General features: G+C 43.3%; 2 protein-coding genes and 1 pseudogene across 2 annotated transcripts; all 3 read left to right on the top strand.

Moving 5' to 3' along the window:
* The first annotated feature begins 367 nt into the window (after positions 1-367).
* Positions 368-2,248, top strand: LOC136538855 (uncharacterized). The gene is made up of 3 exons (XM_066530801.1): positions 368-545; positions 1,482-1,519; positions 1,990-2,248. The coding sequence occupies exons 1-3, from the start codon at positions 470-472 to the stop codon at positions 2,101-2,103; spliced, it is 228 nt and encodes a 75-aa protein (XP_066386898.1). The 5' UTR covers positions 368-469; the 3' UTR covers positions 2,104-2,248.
* Positions 2,249-4,102: 1,854 nt separating this feature from the next.
* Positions 4,103-8,224, top strand: LOC136538854 (CDT1-like protein a, chloroplastic; annotated as a pseudogene).
* Positions 8,225-16,415: 8,191 nt separating this feature from the next.
* On the top strand, positions 16,416-19,072 carry LOC136538853 (L-type lectin-domain containing receptor kinase IX.1-like). The gene is made up of 2 exons (XM_066530800.1): positions 16,416-17,862; positions 17,963-19,072. Exons 1-2 carry the CDS (start codon positions 16,505-16,507, stop codon positions 18,684-18,686), a joined length of 2,082 nt encoding a protein of 693 aa, XP_066386897.1. The 5' UTR covers positions 16,416-16,504; the 3' UTR covers positions 18,687-19,072.
* The last annotated feature ends 527 nt before the right edge of the window (positions 19,073-19,599 follow it).

The raw sequence follows: 19,599 nt of genomic DNA, 5'->3' as shown, positions 1-19,599 counted from the left end.
ATGTACAGCCCTGTTCGCTTTGCTGAAAAAATTAGCCAAAACACTGTTCTGGCTGATTTGTCGTGAGAGAAAAACACTGTTTCGATTGAAAAAACAAGCTGAAAAAGACGGATTATAAGAGAAGCGAACATGACCGTAGTAAACTTGGACGCTTTAATAATTGCTTGGGCTACAATTAAACTGTGATGACAACTTCTAGTCCAAGAAAACCCATCCTGGCAGTTTCTCCAGTAATACTACGCTGATACGTGCTGAAGTGTACCAACCGCAACCGGACCAATTTCTTGCGGCTCCAGATTGACCCGACGCCGTCCGTTACGAAAATCGAACAGCTTGTATTAGGCCTCATTGATTCTCCGAGATTCACCATCATAAAATAAAATCATACTCCTCCTATCTGAGCAAACTGCAAACAAGACGAACCCAACCCGGAAGAACCCGGCCGTCAGAGGATCAGCGCGAGGAGGTGATGACGAGGAGCAACAACTACATGGCGCAGGTGGGCGCTGGAGTCGCCGTCGGCAGCTCGATCGGCGGAGCCGTCGGTAACCTCCTCCACTTTTTAATTATATATATATATTAAAAAAAACTTACTCACTAAACCCTACACCTCTATACATCCGTGCTATCTACTCGATCTAGTTCGGTAGTGCCCATGCATCGACGTTTGAAGTATATCAGCGTGCGATGTCAGGGATCTTCTCGAGCTAAACATGTTTAGGAAGTAGTGCTAAATCGATGCTCTAGTTGGAGTTTGTTTGCCTAATCGCTTGTGCTTTAAGGGTTGTCACTGGTTTGGTATATATGCCGTGATTTGGTGAATTTGCTTGTTAGGAATTGGGGAATTTGCTGGTGGTTGTTAGGAATTGGGATGAAAAATGTAACATCTACTACCTGCCTTTGCATTGAGTTTTAAGTGAATGACTTCTAGTGTCAAAAGTCGCTCAATGCCACTTTGGAATGTACCGCTGAGTTTGGAGTTTGGTTTAGTTTGTTGATTTGGACTAAATGACAGCGTTTGAGATTGATTTTGTACTTTGCTCGTTGGGATACCAATCTTAAATCTTAACAAAGGATTGGATATGGTGACACAGTATTAGGCTACTGGTCTCTGTCATTCTTACTTGGACAGTCATTGCTTTTGGTTTTTGTTGTATGGCAGAAAAGACGCTCCTTTGGAAAGTCTTAATACTTTTATTGATATACTTTTTTGCGGTGCGTCTTAGAGGACCAGTATTTCTACGATTGGTAGCTATACATGATTGGCTTCTTTTGCTTCTTCTGTGCAATAACTCGCCTGAAATTCTTGATTGCTTATAGTTCTAGGCTGTAGCTAGTTTTCTCAAAATGCTCTTGTGCCTACCTGCTTCCTAGGATATGAATATCAGGAAAATAAGTGTCATATTTTGTTTTCCTTCTTTCTGCTGCTGTAGGATGCGAGTACCAAGTTAATAATTGGCATAATGTTTATTTCTACGCAGGTGCTTGCTATGGAACTTTTGAGGCATTCAGACGCAAGGTATGCATACACGCTGTTTGCTTTTTCTTATATTCAAAACTGCTTTCGTGGTAGTGTTCTATTTGATATTTGATTCCCCGTTTCAGTATTTGCTTTCGTAGAGTTCTGGATGAACATCATTCATAAATTATTACATATTGATGCATCGAAACAGTAGGAAGCAAATAATTTGATTGTCATGTTCAGTGTTCAGTCATTCAAGATGCAAAGGATTTATCGGCTACTGAGCATAACACTACTTACCATGATGCTACTGATGTTTTTTTTTCTCCATTAAGACAGTCTTCATTGTCCATTTAACTAAACTTAGTGGAGACTTGATTTATTATCAAACCCATGGCACAATGTAGCTTTGTTACTTTAACTAACAGGACAAAAACATATCTGAAATAAAATGTAGATTTTTTTTTTTTTTTTTTTTTTTTTTTTTTTTTGTGATGAGTGCTAATCAGTCTTATTCTGTTCCACAGATCCCTGGGTTGCTAAAGATCAGATACATTGGAAGAGCCACTGTCAGCACTGCTGCCCTTTTCGGGCTTTTCATGGGAGCTGGTAGCTTGATTCACTCTGGGAGATCCTACTAGTCTGTGTCGTCCGTTTCTGAACACGACTCTCTGTCGATGGGCTTCAGAAGAGGATTCTAGTTTTTGTGAGCACTGCCCTGTGTGGCCTCAGAGGACCGTCTGTGAAACCATTTATTCGATGTTTATGTACAGGCTCAGGGTTGGAGAGAAACAGTCTATTATTTGATATGCGTGCTGGTCCTAGTTTTTGCGTGGAAATAAAACAAAATCCATCTTACTGTCTTTCTCGCTGGATGAACCAAAAGTAGCTCAAAACGTCATATACGATAAATGAATACACCATTTTCAATCCAATAAACTCCAGTGGATGGTCAGCAAAGTGTAACAGCCCATACGAACCCATGTTAGCAGTCAATGTGGGAGCGCGCCAATGGTCACATGTACCCAAAGCACTTCTGTTCTGCAGGTCCCAAAAAGCATTGGCAAGTATTCTGTAAGGGGCCAGTTTGGTTCGCGAAAAATTTAGCAAAATGTTACTGTAGCGTTTTCGTTGTTATTTAGTAATTAGTGTCCAATCATAATCTAATTAGGGTTAAAAGATTCGTCTCGTGGATTTCGTCTAAACTATGTAATTAGTTTTATTTTTTATTTATATTTAATGCTTCATGCATGCGTCCAAAGATTCGATGTGACGAGAAATCTTGAAAAATTTGACGTTTAAACAGAGCCTAAGATACTGATTGTGTGGTTGGGGTGAAAAAATGAATTCAAGGCCATTAGTAAGCAGTACGCACCAAAAACACCGGGTATGATAAATTGTGATGAACCCAAAATAAAATACTACAGTTCCTAGTCTAGCATGGGTCCACTACCTTTGTGATATAATCCCTATTCTGTATGAACAGGAAAATGTTAGTGAGTTGAATTGGAGAACATTTTTTTTTTAGAAACAAGAACAAAATATTTGTGCAGATGAAGAGGGCAGGGGAAACCAGCTAGTTTTTTTTTTTTGAGAAAACCGGGTTGCATTTTATTGATTCATATAAAATATTACACATACATCCTTACAAACACACCCCTGAATAAAATAAAAATTACATCCTGGTCCTTGCAAAGATCTCCCGGTCGTCTTCGTCGCCAGAGAACGGAGCCACCACTCGACGTAGAAACGAACGCCGAGCTTGCAGCTTGAAGCCGAATCCCACCTCAACGAAGAAGCTTCCAAAGAAGCAACATACGGTTTTGAAGCTACATCAATCGGCACATAACAAGATGTGCACCTTAAACGCTGAACGCCTGGGCAAATGATGGCTAGCGGCCATATCCTCGCCAAGAGTACGGGATCGGACGCCACAAGCATCGCCGGTGACCCCGAAACACCCAGCGACAAAGCAACCCTAGGGAAAGCAACCAACCCGATTTCTTGAGCAGGGAAAAAACAAATCCCACAGAACCATCTCCGGAGAAGGCTTCGACACCTCCACCGTCGCCGGAAACCTCCTGTAGGGACAAAAGAACCGGCCGGCAATAGAAAGCCACCGGGACCAACACCACGTCCCTCATCTTGTCCGTACGAGGAACCACGCCGGAGGTCGTCAGAGACCAAGCCGAAGCCGCCGCTGAAGAAGGGTACGGGGAAAATCTACCTAGATATAAGCTAATAAGGGAGAGTATGTACACCGGCCATCGATCCCGCGACTCCTCTCCACCTCCGGCGCCGGAGCGGCCACCTGAGGCGAGGAGGAGCCGGGGAAATCGACGCCGGGATCCAAATCGCCTCGCTTTCGCCTGTGGCAGAGGGGAAAGAAAGGTCGAGAAGCAGCGACAGGGGAAACCATAGAGGTTCATGGGTCGGAACGGGCCGGCTTTGTGAAGCAGCCGAACGAACAAGTGGGCTGAAAGCGTGAAGCAAGGAACGGCCCATGTGATTCGTTAGCGCTGACGTATAAAAAGGGCCCGAAATATAGCCGTTGGGCTCGTGTTGGGGAACGTTTGCTTTGCTCCACCTTTTTTTGAAGCGCACCGTTCTTTCTTTATTTCCGCCTCGCATTCCCCCCCTCCCTCTCCCTTCCGCAACGGTGCACGCTCGCCGCTGCCGGCCGACTCCCGCCGCGAAATCCTGCGTCTGAAGTGCCCATTCTCGGACCTCCTCCGGATCTGAGACGCCGAGCGCACCACGAGCTCTAGCTGTGGGTAAACTTTGAAGATCTGGTCTTCTGTTTACTTGTGCTTTAGGAATTTTATTACGATGCTTTCCTTTCTTCTGCCACTCTCCCACGTGCCCTCCGGCGGAGTGTTCGTTTCGCCTCCGCATTCGCAAGGCGTTGGTTCGAGTTGCGGTGGTTTGTGTGGTCAGCTGTTGTGTTGTGCTATGTGGTGGCCTGGTGGGTTAATGTCTAGGGTTTGGCGTAATTTGTGTGCAGTTCACTCAATTGTTTTAGTTACTACGCTAGTTGTTTCCACCCGATTTTTGTATTAACTTTTACGGAGTGATAGCTAGAATTTCACATTATTTTAGCGAACTCCATATTAGATTGTAGGTATCTCTGTTCACCGTTTTATTTTTTGAGGCTCCCATCGAATTTTACATACCTCACATTCTTGCCACCAAATTCTGGTGGATGTAAAACCCCTTGATTTTTCTTGCACGGATTGGTCCTAATTCATGTATATTTCCACGAGTAGAGAATTTGTGATTTTTTTGGTAAATAGTTTTTATTGGAGTGATTGTGATTAGATGGTTGTGAAATACCTTGGTGGTGTTACTAGAGGATAGAGGTATGAGACCGTATGACTGTGAGTCTATGACCATAGAAGTTGATGTTTACTAAGTTCACCCATGTACTTCTATGAATGTTGGATTTGTGTTTGATTTAGTTCGTAGCATATTACTTATAATCCCATTATTGTAGTGTAGGGACCTGAAAATGAGTGAGGGGGATGCTACTCAGCTTGACCTTGAGAAAGGATTACCGCAAATGTCTAATGATGATGATTCGAGTAGCCCTGCAACTATGCACAAGATGAAAGTTGACACAGAAGATGCTGGAAGCAAAATTGAATCACCCACTCCAGAGAAGCTTGAATCTAGAAGCAAAGGGGTTGTTGTGAGTTCGCTGGCAAGGAATTTACTTGCAGAGAGGTACAAAGACAGATTTGCAAATCAGTTCGTGGAAGATGAGGGTGACACAGATGATGAAGACTATAATGACAGTATTTCGCCTAGTGTGAGCCGGTCTCATATTTCAAGAAGCATTGAACTTCTTCAGAAGTGAGCCGCTTTTAATTTCATCTCAATATCTCATGCATATGTGTGCTTCCTAGCCATGATTATTCACCTTGTCTTTCTTGTTCACAATTGCAGACACAAGGATTTACTGAATCTTTTTAATAGAATGGTGAGTTCTATAAGGTTGCTACGCCTGCGGAAGAGGATGGCTACATTTAATAATATTGCCACCCAGGTGGAAATACTCACAAAAAGGTAATAACCTTTCGTTTGTTTGTTATTCGTTTGTTTGTTACAGTTGGGTGATAACCTTTCTGCATTGCAGGAAGTTATCGTACAGTCATTTGGCCCAAATGAAGCATTTGTTTCCAGAAGCAATCCAGATTAAGAGGATACTTCTACATGATAAGAAAAGCCTATGCATGTATGCTGATATGGAAATCATACTTGTAATGGATGTTGTGGAATGCACAAGTCCTGATCAGTCTCCATCCATGGCAATTTGCGAGGCTTTTTACTCAAAGCTTTTGAGATTTTTGGATACTCATCATAAGGTACTAAACTTAATTTAAATCGGCCCTCCTTAGGTAGTTGTTCATTAGTAGATCTTCACTGTTTATTATTTCCCCTAGTTTGCTTGAAGCACTTCAACTGAAGTAGGCCTTCAGCATGTCTTTTTTTAGGAGGTGACTCATGCACTTTCGATTTTATTAGTCTCTAGGCCAGGATAATTCACTCAGCATTCTAGTCGGAATTGTTATTTATGCAGGGCACAGACATTCCGGAGGCAATCTTACCAGAACCCTTTAACTCGAGGTCCAGGGGCCAGTTATATCTTGAGGCATCATAGAATGGGCATGCTGCTGAGCCACATCTGCAGGGCACAACTGAGGATGGATTCTCAAATGCTTCCCACTTTCCACAATCTTTTCAAAGGCTAATGTCCCAGAAAGTCATTACTGATGGAGCTGAAAAGACTCAATTGCTACCTGATCCAACAAAACTGAGCTCTGTGAGTGCTTATGATACAGAAGGAACAAACAGAAGCCCTAAAAAGCAAGACAAACATGCTTCAGTTACAGTGAACTCTGAAATTTCTGTTACTCCAAGTCGTCATTCGATCTCCCTGTTGCCAAAACAAGAGACCTCAGAGTCACCATTGTTGGCTCAAACACCAGCAATGCAGTGTTGGTCCCACGGCTATCCTGCACAGGTAAGCAGTAAGCTTACCAGCTCACTCACTCACTATGGTTAGAGATAGAAGAAGATATTGAGAACAGCTCACACACACAGCGCTGGTGAAAGCTCTGCTTCTGGATGTGGCAAACTGAACCGCCTTTACTGAGTTGCAGTGGGAAGCTATATATACGACTCTACTCATCTTATCCTAGTACATAGACATGTTAGGTTGCCATGCTGCTACAGTGACAACAGGGCTGACTTGGCGCATGCCCCTGCTGTGGCTACAGTGCGGCATGGGAGCCTTTCGGCGCCTGCCCCTGCCGCGGCTACAGTGCAGCAGCAAAGGAGCCCTTTCGGCACCTGCCCCTGCAGCGCGTACAGAGGGAGAGCAGCAAATTACTTTACATGCAGACACCCAAAAGGCCATTGCCAACTTCACTTGAGAAACTCGAGGCCACATGTGGACACATTTCTGAACCACGTTCAGCCAGTTCTGCCCGCAGATCACTAAATACATCTTTAAAATTTGAAGGAGGAAGCCCTTCTTATCATGATAGAATGGAACATGAGGCTACATCTAAAATGGGAATTTTCTCAGAAGACTCATCTAGTTTCAACAAGTCATTAGAGGTATCTTGATTTCCATCCATCACATAGAATTGTATTTATCTTTTTGTGTATGGATCAGCACATAATTACATGCTACAAGATCAGAGATGCCATAGTCAATAACATAAACTAGAAACAAATGCTTGTGCCTGGATTGCTGTGAAAAACCTAGCATGCAACACGGCAACAGAATAACTGTGGATAGCTATTTCTGCATTTAATTGTGCAATTAAGGGAACATGAATACACAACGGTTCAATAATACCTAGAATGTTAGCAGTGCAGTTGTTCATGCTGTAGAAACAAGCCAGCCATCGGACTACTAATAATCCACAATATCTTATTCTTACATAACTTGAAATTTTATGCGCTAAGGCACAGTCGTACCAGGATGACAGTTTCTCTTTTTGCCTGTAGAAATTCACTATAGAAAAAAAGTACTCTTAATTTTCTAGGTATGGCATGGTGTATGACTAATAGATTTCTTGCTTCCTGCCCTTTTTTTCTTTTATTGTAAAAGTTGGAAAACTTGAACAATTCTACAATGTTCATTTGTCTATCGGTTATTTCCTGACCATATGACCTTTTTCCTTGAAGGAGAATGATCATGTCTTCTTTAGTGATAAAGACAAAATCAATCTGGCAGACCCAGTGGGTACCCAGGAAAAGATGGCTTCCTTATGTTCCACATTTGACATTGTCTGCGATATTTCTCATTCTACCAAGAATTCGCTAATTACAAAACAGGAACTTTTCCACGATATTCTTGCCAACAACTTGGAGATAGAACAGATGGGTAATGATGATCAGTATAACAACTCCAACTTACACTTGTTATTTTGTGAGCAATGCTGATTATATCATCTTCTTTACTTATAGGAGAGGTAGAAGAGCAGCTGCATATTTTAGAGGATCTAGCTTCTGATTGGATATCTAAGAAGGTGATAAATGGAGGAGAAATACTTTACCAGTTTCATTTGGTAATACTAGCAAGCATCCTTTTTTTTGTTTTTAGATTTTCACGAAATACTGAGATATATTTTCTTTTCATTTGCAGCATTGAACCTATAACTATAACATATCAGAATTCAGTTCGGGAAAGGGCTTGTAGAAGCGGTGTGAGGTACGGGATAGCTGGGATTGGTTCAAAGCTGAAGAATCAGCCTCATACTACTATGTATGTAACACTAACGGAACCCATCAAGCAGCCACATTAGCTAATTATCATCATGGAACCCTCTGTATTGCTCATGTCTTATTCGATTTCAAATCTATTATTCTGTTGAAACTGCTAATGTGCTAATTACATGCTTAATACTGAAATTGCTACAAGACTTAAATTCGCCTGAGTGTAATTCTGCTTAATATTTCACGGTTCTGAACTGCTCAGTGAGCTTTCTGTGGAATATTTCAGTCCCAAGAACTCAACGTTAGAATGTGTGGAATTGAACTGCCGTTTGGCATATATGCTCACAGTTCTGAACTGCTCAGTGAGCTTTCTGTGGAATATTTCAGTCCCAAGAACTCAACGTTAGAATGTATGGAATTGAACTGCCCTTTGGCATATATGCTCTGTGATATGATATTTATACTATATATAAGTTATACTGGCACATGCTTAGTACGTTACGATTCGCACCAGCCGTGATGTTAAGCTCTGTAATACTGGTGTGACGCGCATTGCTAGCTTCATATGCTCTATTTATTCCATATGCTCCGTAATACTGGGTCATTGCTCTTCTCACAGTGCTGGATCGGCCCGGGAGGTACCCGCTGCGGTTGCACATGCCGGGGCGGAGAGCGGACGCCATGTGGGAGACGAGAGCGCGACCAGGAGGAACATCGCATAGTAGGCTAAGTGGCCGCTGGATACGGGAGTGGTTTAGATGTCTTAAGTCAAAGTGTCATATTGAAAAGTTTCTCGATGCATACGGGAGTGGTTTAGCTGTCTATCTCCTCGTAATAAGTACATGTGTTGATTGGCGGTGACCCATTCAACTCTGAAATTGAAGAAAATGTTTGAAATTTTCTGATTTTTTGAAACATTCAACAAAGATCATCAATGGCCAACGAGTTGTTGGAGCTGGGGGTGGGGTACTGTACTGCTTTACTCCAAAATACAGAAAATGAGAAATCTTTGTGTCGGGGACCAATACTAGGATACTCGAAGAGGAAGAGCTAATGGTCATCAACACTGATTCATTCGAGCAGTCAAGAGCGCGACTACAGCTCCAACCGACCCCCAGGTGCGTGGGCTTCGCCTCGCCCGACCTCTGGGGGTGGGCCCGGCTCGCCCGATCTATAGGTCGGGGGCTCCGTCTCGCCCGACCCCCCAGGTGCGCGGGCTCTGCCCCGCCCGACCTCTGGGGGCGGGCTCCGCCTCGCCCGACCTCTGGGTCGGGGGCTCCGCCTCGCTCGGCCTCTGGGTAGGGGGATCCGTCTCGCCCGACCCCTCAGGCACGGCTCCTGACGGAAGCCCGTACCGCCGCCAACCACTACGGGCCAGAAAGTACAACCGAACATCAAACTTCTGGCACCGTGCAGGGAGCGGGCACGTCTCAACATGACTCGTGCCCGCGACATGTCATTCCAGGGAACTCACATCACCAACAGTGACGGACGCGTGGTCACTATGCTGCCTACTCCCTGTACAGCCGCTGACCAGCACGCTGGTTCGCCATGTCGCCCGCCGGGACGAAATGGGACGTCACGACCCGCTGACAACGCCGGGGTGTGGCATCAGCGGCGAACAGGCGCCCGGCGTGGAGCCATCCCTGTCACCATCTGTAGTGTCGACGGGACCCGCATAAAGGAGAAGAAAGGTCCGTTGGTCCTGGGAGCATTCCTCTCATTGGCTCTTCTCCCTCTTTCTCTCTGTGTAACCTGCTCTTCCCCTTGGTCTATAAAAGGGGAAGTAGGACGCCCTAGGAGGGTAGATAGCGGTACACCACTCTACACGGCTGTAGATATCAAAACACACGCCCTAACACGCCTTAGGAGCACACGCACATCAGAGACTTGGGACATGTCCCTCTATCGCTCGTTTATAACCCCTACTACAAACTTTCAGTGCTAGTAACACGAGCAGCGGCGACGAACTGGACGTAGGGACTTTCTGTCCGAACCAGTATAAACCTCGTGTCCTCTAGGCACACCATCCGAGCCAGACGCGCAATACTAGAAATTTACTAGTCGGTAACTCGAAACACCGACACTTTGCGCTCATTTCCAAAATGCACCTGTATTTGATTGATATGCATATATGCAGTGGGTAGTCGACAGTTTCGAAGACCTTTGACAAAATATATTTATACTTATGCAAAATTGGCTCCAAGAGGAAGATTTGAGCAAAATCAGTATACACAGACCGAGACATAATTTGGCTCCGCAAGGTTATTTTGTACAGAAAAGCATACTTTACCTGAGTAATTCGTTTACATTCATCACAAAAATTCTGGTCCGTCCGATTTGATTTTGCCTCCCATCGTGATGTCCTGCAGTAGATAGGGTGTCCAGTTTATTTTAAATTTTAAAGTTCTGCTCAATTAGAACACGTGCGCTGGGTATGTGGTGTTTGGTAGCTAGACCGTTTGGTCATTGGGATGGTCGCTGCTTCGTTCGTTCGTGAACTGCCTATCAATTACCAGCCTAGTACTAGTACAGCAGTACAGGTAATTAGGCCTGACCGATCCTTGCCAATCGTTCCAACTTCCAAGCATGAAACCGTCCAAAGACAAAACTTGAACTGCTTACTAGACTATTCTCTCTGTCTCAAAAAAAAAAGAGTCTTCCTAAAAAATTAGCAACTTTTAACTTTGACCAAATATATTTAACAAAATATTAATATTTATGGTATATAATTAGTATCATTAGCAGGGTTCAAAATTTCGGCGAAATTCGGTAATTTCGGTGGTGGCCGAAAGAAAAATCTGAAATTTTGTAATACACTAATACATGTGTTATATAACTTTAGACTCAATTTTTTTATTGTTTATATTGCATATTTTTGTATTTAATAGATGTGTAGTCATAAATCATACTAATATTTGTTTAGATTTAAATGTTTTTTTTAGAAAAAAGCATACTTCATGTGCTAGTCTCTAAAAAAATTTCGCCAAAATTTCGGCCGAATTTCGCGAAATTCGGTAGTTTCGGTGGTGGCCGAAATTTTTGCAATACCGAAATTGAAAACCCTGATCATTAGGTAGATCATTGAATATACTTTCATAATAAACTTATTTGGAGATATAAATGTTGCATATATTTTCTACAAAACTAGTCAAAGTTAAGAAAGTTTGATCAGCACGATTTCCATAGCAACTCTATTTTTGAGACGGAGGGAGCAGTGGTCAGTGATTGATGTGATGCATTATAGCCACGGTGGAGGAAGCATTCTTGGCTTCTGTTCTTTGTTTTCTAAGCAAAGTCAAAACTAGAACTGTTTACTAAATTTGATATGATTGCTTCATTCAAGACCCTTAATTTTTATGTATTTGTAATTATAGAATGATTATGTTCTTCCTATTATATGATTTTGAAAACTTGATATGTTTAGTCAATTCAAGACCTTATAACTTTGTGTATTTACAATTCATAGAATAATTTCTGATTTTTTGTTATTTGTAATTTTCCTTTTTATGTTTGTTATTTTCCTATTTTTACATGTTTGTTCAATTGAAGGCCCAAGTAATTCTGTTATTTTCAAGACATAAAATAAATTTGGATTTTTCACTTTGATTAATTTTCATCTACATATGCTTTGTTCCAATATATAGAATTTATTCCATTTTGCTATATGCTTCGGTGAAAAACTTCTCTCTCACATCTATTTTTTTGCTCTAATTTTCTTTCCCTTTCTCTTTTCCTAAATGGAATGCATGAAAGGAACTAGGATTCCAGTAAAATTCTTCTCTCCCACACCTCAATTTTAGTTACTATCAATTTAATAAGACTACTAATATTATACTGTATTTGTACTAAAGTTAGAGTGATTATTTTGGTGCAACTTCTGAGTAAAGTTGGTGTAACTAAAGATTCGTGTGAAAATGTTTGCCCTATGCCTATCTTGGTTTCTAATTCGTGTGGCGGAGGCCTTAAAATCATACGATTTGTTCCTACTTTTGAATCCATGCGATTTTGGTCACCAAATCACACGAGTGACCGAACTCCTCAAAACTACCGAAGTTGTGTATAGATGGACTAAATTTTGTATGACGCACAGGTTGGCTCCGGTAAAAACAGAATACACAAATTGTAAATATTAAAATTCGACACTCACATTTCATAAAAGAAGCAGAGGAAAAAATATACTATACGTAGTGTAAACTTCAGTGTAGTTACACATGGATCGTGAAGTACAATAAGAAAATTCAACCACACGAACCTTTCAAGGAAAAAGAGACTTGCTAAAAGTTTGCGACGGTTATTATATATTTTCATACTAAAATTACAGTTTTAGTTAGTTGCAATTTATGTAAACGTAATCCGTAGTTTTTGGTTCTGAGAATAAAATACTTGTTAGACAAAACCCTAATCCGATAAAATCTGATTTGTGTTGGCACAAAGATAATTAACAATTATTTCTATAATTAGACAAGGACAAAAACTTGATATTTTAATAATGTTATGATACAGAGACAAATAACAAATCACAAAAGTAACAATTTATTTGTGCTAGTTGGTTTACAAGAGTATTGCCTAAAATTATCTTAAAATTTAGGCACATGAAATGTAGGAGAAGTGAGAAAAAAAACTATACGTAGTGTAAATTTAATGTTACACATGGATCTTAAAGTAAAATAAGAAAATTCAACCACAGACCTTTCATGGAAAAAAAGAGGCTACATAAGAATGGGGGTTGGTCTCTTCTAACAGACAACTGGTGACCGAGAAGCTAGTACGACAGCCATCTCCCAGAATCCCAGTGTGCTCTCCCGTTCTCTCCAGAGTCCAAATAAACAAAAACAATGACGGCAGCGAGCTCTCGCAAGTTTTCCTTCATGTCCATTGGTCTTTTCTCTCTGCTGCTCCTGATCCATGCACCTCGTTCTAGCTCACTGTCCTTTAGCTTCAACTTCTCTAATTCCGGTGACCCATGCGATGCGGAGCTAAGGTGCGAGTATGACAGCCACACAAACCATCAACCTAATGCATACGGGAGTGGTTTAGCTGTCTTAAGTCAAGTGTCATATTGAAAAGTTTCTGGATGCATACGGGAGTGGTTTAGCTGTCTATTTCCTCGTAATAACTACATGTGTTGATTAGCGGTGACCCATTCAACTCTGAAATTGAAGAAAATGTTTGAAATTTTCTGATTCTTTGAAACATTCAACAAAGATCATCTATGGCCAAACGAGTTGTTGGAGCTGGGGGTGGGGTACTGTACTGCTTTACTCCAAAATACAGAAAATGAGAAATCTTTGTGTCGGGGACCAATACTAGGGTACCTAAAGAGGAGGAGCTAATGGTCATCAACATTGATTCATCCGAGCAGTCAAGAGCGCGACTACAGCTCCAACCGACCCCAGGTGCGTGGGCTCCGCCACGCCCGACCTCTGGGTCGGGGGCTCCGTCTCGCCCGACCCCCAGGTGTGCGGGCTCCGCCCCACCCGACATCTGAGGGCGGGCTCCACCTCGCCCGACCTCTGGGTCGGGGGCTCTATCTTGCCCGACCCCTCAGGCGCGGTTCCTGACGGAAGCCCGTACCGCCGCCAACCACTACGGGCCAGAAAACTACAACCCAACATCAAACTTCTGGCATCGTGTAGGGAGCAGACACATGTCAACATGACTCGTGCCCGCGACATGTCATTCCAAGGAACTCACATTACCAACAGTGATGGACGCGTGGTGACTATGCTGCCTACTCCCTGTACGGCCGCTGACCAGCACGCTGGTTCGCCGCGTCGCCCGCCTGGACGGAATGGGACGTCACGACCCGTTGACAACGCCGGGGCGTGGCATCAGCGGCGAACAGGTGTCTAGCGTGGAGCCATCCCAGTCACCATCTACAGTGTCGGCGGGACCCGCATAAAGGAGAAGAAAGGGCCATCGGTCCTAGGAGCCTTCCTCTCCTTGGCTCTTCTCCCTCTTTTCTCTCTGTGTAACTTGCTCTTCCACTTGGTCTATAAAAAGGAAAGCAGGACGCTCAGGAGGGGGGACAGCGGTACACCACTCTACATAGCTGTAGACATCAAAACACATGTCCTAACATGCCTTAGGAGCACACGGACATCAAAGACTTGGGACTTATCCCTCTCTCGCTCGTTTGTAACCCCTAATATAAACTTTTAGTATACACAGACCGAGATATAATTTGGCTCCACAAGGTTATTTTGTACAGAAAAGCATACTTTACCTGAGTAATTCGTTTACATTCATCACAAAAATTCTGGTCCGAGCGATTTGATTTTGCCTCCCATCGTGATGTCCTGCAATAGATAGGGTGTCCGGTTTATTTTAAATTTTAAAGTTCTGCTCAATTAGAACACGTGCGCTGGGTATGTGGTGTTTGGTAGCTAGACCGTTTGGTCATTGGGATGGTCGCTGCTTCGTTCGTTCGTGAACTGCCTATCAATTAGCCCACGTTGAGTTCCAAACCTAAATTCCCAAAAAATGCTACAGTAGCCATTGTATCGAATCTTATAATATGTGCATGGAGCATTAAATATAGGCAAAAAAAACTAATTACACAGTTTGGTTGGAAATCACGAGACGAACGTTTTGAGCCTAATTGGTCCATAATTAAACACTAATTGCCAAATAAAAATAAAAATACTACAATAGCCCAAATTCTAAAATTCGACCAACTAAACACGGGCTTACCAGCCTAGTACTAGTACAGCAGTACAGGTAATTAGGCCTGCCCGATCCTTGCCAATCATTCCAACCTCCAAGCATGAAACCGTCCAAAGACAAAACTTGAACTGCTTACTAGACTACTCCCTCTGTCTCAAAAAATAGAGTAATTTTCGCTTCCTAAAAAGTTAGCAACTTTTAACTTTGACCAAATATATTTAACAATATATTAATATTTATGATATATAATTAGTATCATTAGGTAGATCGTTGAATATGTTTTCATAATAAACTTATTTGGAGATATAAATGTTGCACATATTTTCTATAAAACTAGTCAAAGTTGAGAAAGTTTGATCAACACGATTCCCATAGCGACTCTATTTTTGAGACGGAGGGAGCAGTGATCAGTGATTGATGTGATGCATTATAGCCACGCTGGAGGAAGCATTCTTGGCTTCTGTTCTTTGTTTTCTAAGCAAAGTCAAAACTAGAACTGTTTACTAAATTTGATATGATTGCTTCATTCAAGACCCTTAATTTTATGTATTTGTAATTATAGAATGATTATGTTCTTCCTATTATATGATTTTGAAAACTTGATATGTTTAGTCAATTCAAGACCTTATAACTTTGCGTATTTACAATTCATAGAATAATTTCTCATTTTTTTGTTATTTGTAATTTTCCTTTTTATGTTTGTTATTTTCCTATTTTTACATGTTTGTTCAATTGAAGACCCAAGTAATTCTGTTATTTTCAAGACATAAAATAAATTTGGATTTTTCACTTTGATTAATTTTCATCTACATATGCTTTGTTCCAATATATAGAATTTATTCTGTTTTGCTATATGCTTCGGTGAAAATCTTCTTTCTCACATCTATTTTTTTGCTCTAATTTTCTTTCCCTTTCTCTTTTCTTAAATGGAATGCATGAAAGGAACTAGGATTCCAGTAAAATTCTTCTCTCCCACACCTCAATTTTAGTTACTATCAATTTAATAATACTACTAATATTATACTGTATTTGTACTAAAGTTACAGTGATTATTTTGGTGCAACTTCTGAGTAAAGTTGGTGTAACTAAAGATTCGTGTGAAAATCTTTGTCCTATGCCTATCTTGGTTTCTAATTTGTGTGGCGGAGGCCTTAAAATCATACGATTTGTTCCTACTTTTGAATCCATGCGATTTTGGTCACCAAATCGCACGAGTGACCGAACTCCTCAAAATTACCTAAGTTGTGTATAGATGGACTAAATTTTGTATGACGCACAGGTTGGCTCCGCTAAAAACAGAATACACAAATTTTAAATATTAAAATTCGACACTCACATTTCATAAAAAGAAGCAGAGGAAAAAATATACTATACGTAGTGTAATTCAGTGTACACATGGATCGTAAAGTACAATAAGAAAATTCAACCACACGAACCTTTCAAGGAAAAAGAGACTTGCATGGATCTTAAAGTAAAATAAGAAAATTCAACCACAGACCTTTCATGGAAAAAAAGAGGCTACATAAGAATGGGGGTTGGTCTCTTCTAACAGACAACTGGTGACCGAGAAGCTAGTACGACAGCCATCTCCCAGAATCCCAGTGTGCTCCCCCGTTCTCTCCAGAGTCCAAATAAACAAAAACAATGGCGGCAGCGAGCTCTCGCAAGTTTTCCTTCAGGTCCATTGGTCTTTTCTCTCTGCTGCTCCTGATCCATGCACCTCGTTCTAGCTCACTGTCCTTTAGCTTCAACTTCTCTAATTCCGGTGACCCATGCGATGCGGAGCTAAGGTGCGAGCATGACACCCGTATGGGCCCTGGCGTTCTTGAGCTAACAAAGAACGAGATCTTAGGCGACCCCTTCAGCGTCGGGCGTGCATCATATGCGCACCCGGTGGCCCTGTGGGATAGCAGCACCGGCGAGGTGGCGAGCTTCATCTCCAATTTCACGTTCCAAATCAAGCCCAAAGACGAGACCACCTACCAAAGATGCAACAAGAGTGGCGACGGAATGGCTTTCTTCCTCGCCCACTACCCGTCCAAGATCCCCCCCAACAGCTATGGTTGGAACCTCGCCCTCTTCAATGACAGCAACAATTTCTACGCCATCGGTGACGACCGGGTCGTCGCTGTGGAGTTTGATACTTTCTTCAATGACCAGTGGGACAAAACCCCAAACCATGTTGGTATCGACGTCAATTCCATCTCCTCCAAGGCCTACGTGAATGTGACCAAGGGCCTGGTCTCTGAAGATGCCATTATGACCGCCAAGATCAGCTACAACAACCTCACAGGTGTTCTAGAAGCCCTTCTCCAGATCGACGACGGTGAACCGTACAATGTTAGCTTCCGGGTGGATATGAAGGGGAGCCTACCAGAGGAGGTGGCGGTCGGCTTCTCTGCTGCTACCGGAACCTGCATCGAGCTGCACCAGGTGCTGTCCTGGTCGTTCAGCTCCACTCCAGGACCAGGAGCCGCAAGCTCCAGCGCAGGAGGGCGACGACAGTGGCGGCTACTACCCGTGCTTGTTCCCACGGTAGTAGTAGCTTTTTTTGTGTTGTTGGTCTGCGCTGCCGTCGGCTGCGTTGTGCGCCAACGACGCATATGGAAGAAGCTGCACGAGATCACGGAAGCTGAATTCGAGAGAGGGGTGGGCCCTAGGAAGCACCGCTACCACGAGCTCGCCGCTGCCACGAGCAACTTCGCCGAGGAGGAGAAGCTCGGCCGTGGGGGCTTCGGCAATGTGTACCGGGGCAGCCTCGGTGACCAAGACCGTGCGGTGGCCATAAAGATGTTCTCAGCGGCCGAGTCATCGGCGCAGGGGAGGAAGGAGTTCGAGGCTGAGGTGAAGATCATAAGCCGTTTGCGGCATCGGAACCTCGTGCAGCTGCTAGGCTGGTGTGACAGCCGCAAGGGTCTCTTGCTCGTCTATGAGCTTGTGCCGGAAGGCAGCCTTGACAGACACCTTTACAATCACAACAGCTTGCTATCTTGGCCAGAGAGGTACAGTCACTCACACTCACACAAAAAAAAATCACAGTTTGCTGCTACATCTTTCCAGTACTACCTACTGTTAACTACTTGTTTTGATGATGAACAACAGATACATGATTATCCTTGGCCTAGGCTCCGCGCTGCGCTACCTGCACACGGAGTGGGATCAGTGCGTCCTGCACGGCGACATCAAGCCCAGCAACATACTACTTGACTCATCACACAGCACAAAGCTAGGAGATTTTGGCCTTGCCAGGCTCGTCGACCATGGAGCCGGGCCAAGGACGACGCAGGTCGTTATGGGCACCGCCGGGTACATCGACCCGGAGTTCATCCGGACTCGGCGCCCCAGCCTTGAGTCCGACGTCTACAGCTTCGGCGTCGTCCTCCTGGAGATCGTCACGGGACGGCGGCCGGAGATGGAACACCCGGACAAGGTGATCCCGCTACTCAAGTGGATCTGGGACCTGTACGACAGAAATGCTCTTCTGGAAGCGGTGGACAAGAGGCTGCTGACCGAAGCCAACCAGCTGCTGGACGGTGGCTGCGAGTGGCAGCTGCAGCGCGTGTTGGTGGTCGGGCTGTGGTGTGCGCACCCAGAACCTGGCGTGCGGCCGTCAATTGTGCAAGCCATGAACGTCCTGCAATCCGAGGACGTGACGCTGCCAGTTCTGTCGCAGCAGGAGTATAACAGGACTACGTCCGACTTTTCGCGTGGAACCCGCGGTTACCACTCGCCGGGGACGGGAAACATACATGGCGACTACCGCTCGCCGGCGACGGGAAATATATCCGACGACGACGTGTCTTGTGCGCTTAACGGGGGCAGATGATGATGGAGCATGCATATAATGTATAGTCCTACTCCCTCCCCGTCTTACAAAGGGTGTCATTTTCCCTTTATCGAAAGAAGTATCGTGTAGAGGAAGCTTTCCCTTTAGATACTTAGGAATACCAATGCATTATCGAAAGCTTTCAAATAAACATTGGTGCTCGATTGAAGAGCGCTTTCAGAAAAAGCTAAGTAGTTGGAAAGGGAAGCTTCTTTCTTTGGGAGGAAGACTAGTGTTGATCAACTCGGTTTTGTCAAGCATGCCGATGTTCATGATGTCATTCTTTGCCATCCCAAAAGGGGTAAGGAAAAGGTTGGATTATTACCGATCCAGGTTTTTTTTGGCAATGTGATGAACACAAAAGGAAATACAGGCTGGCTAAATGGAGTATCCTGTGTAAACCGAGATGTATGGGGGGAATGTGGATTTTAGATTTGGAAACTCAGAATCATTGCTTACTTAGTAAATGGTTATTCAAGCTTTTTAATGAGGAGGGTCGGTAGCAAGAAGTACTTAAAAGGAAGTATGTCAAGAACAAGTGTCTTTCACAGTTAAAAAAACGGCCAGGGCACTCTCATTTTTGGTCTGGGCTGATGGGGGTAAAATATTTGTTGTTACAACATGGTAAGTTCAAAGTTAACAATGGTCAACAAACAAGATTTTGGGAGGACGTGTGGATTGATCAACAACCGTTAAGGCGAAGATTTCCAGAACTGTACAGACTTGTAAGGAAAAGAGGGGTATCAGTAGCTAGTGTTTTAAATTCAACACCGCTGAATGTCTCATTTAGGCGGGGATTAGTGGGTGACAGACTAAATGAGTGGCTAAAGCTAGTCTCTTTAGTTCTTCTGGTAAGCCTAAATAATGATAAGGATAGCTTTATTTGGCAAATAAAAAAGAATGGAGTTTTCTC

Source organism: Miscanthus floridulus, chromosome 2 (genome assembly GCF_019320115.1).
Source record: "Miscanthus floridulus cultivar M001 chromosome 2, ASM1932011v1, whole genome shotgun sequence".
NCBI classification, from domain to species: Eukaryota; Viridiplantae; Streptophyta; class Magnoliopsida; order Poales; family Poaceae; genus Miscanthus; species Miscanthus floridulus.
This window is presented reverse-complemented; position numbering and strand designations above follow the sequence as displayed.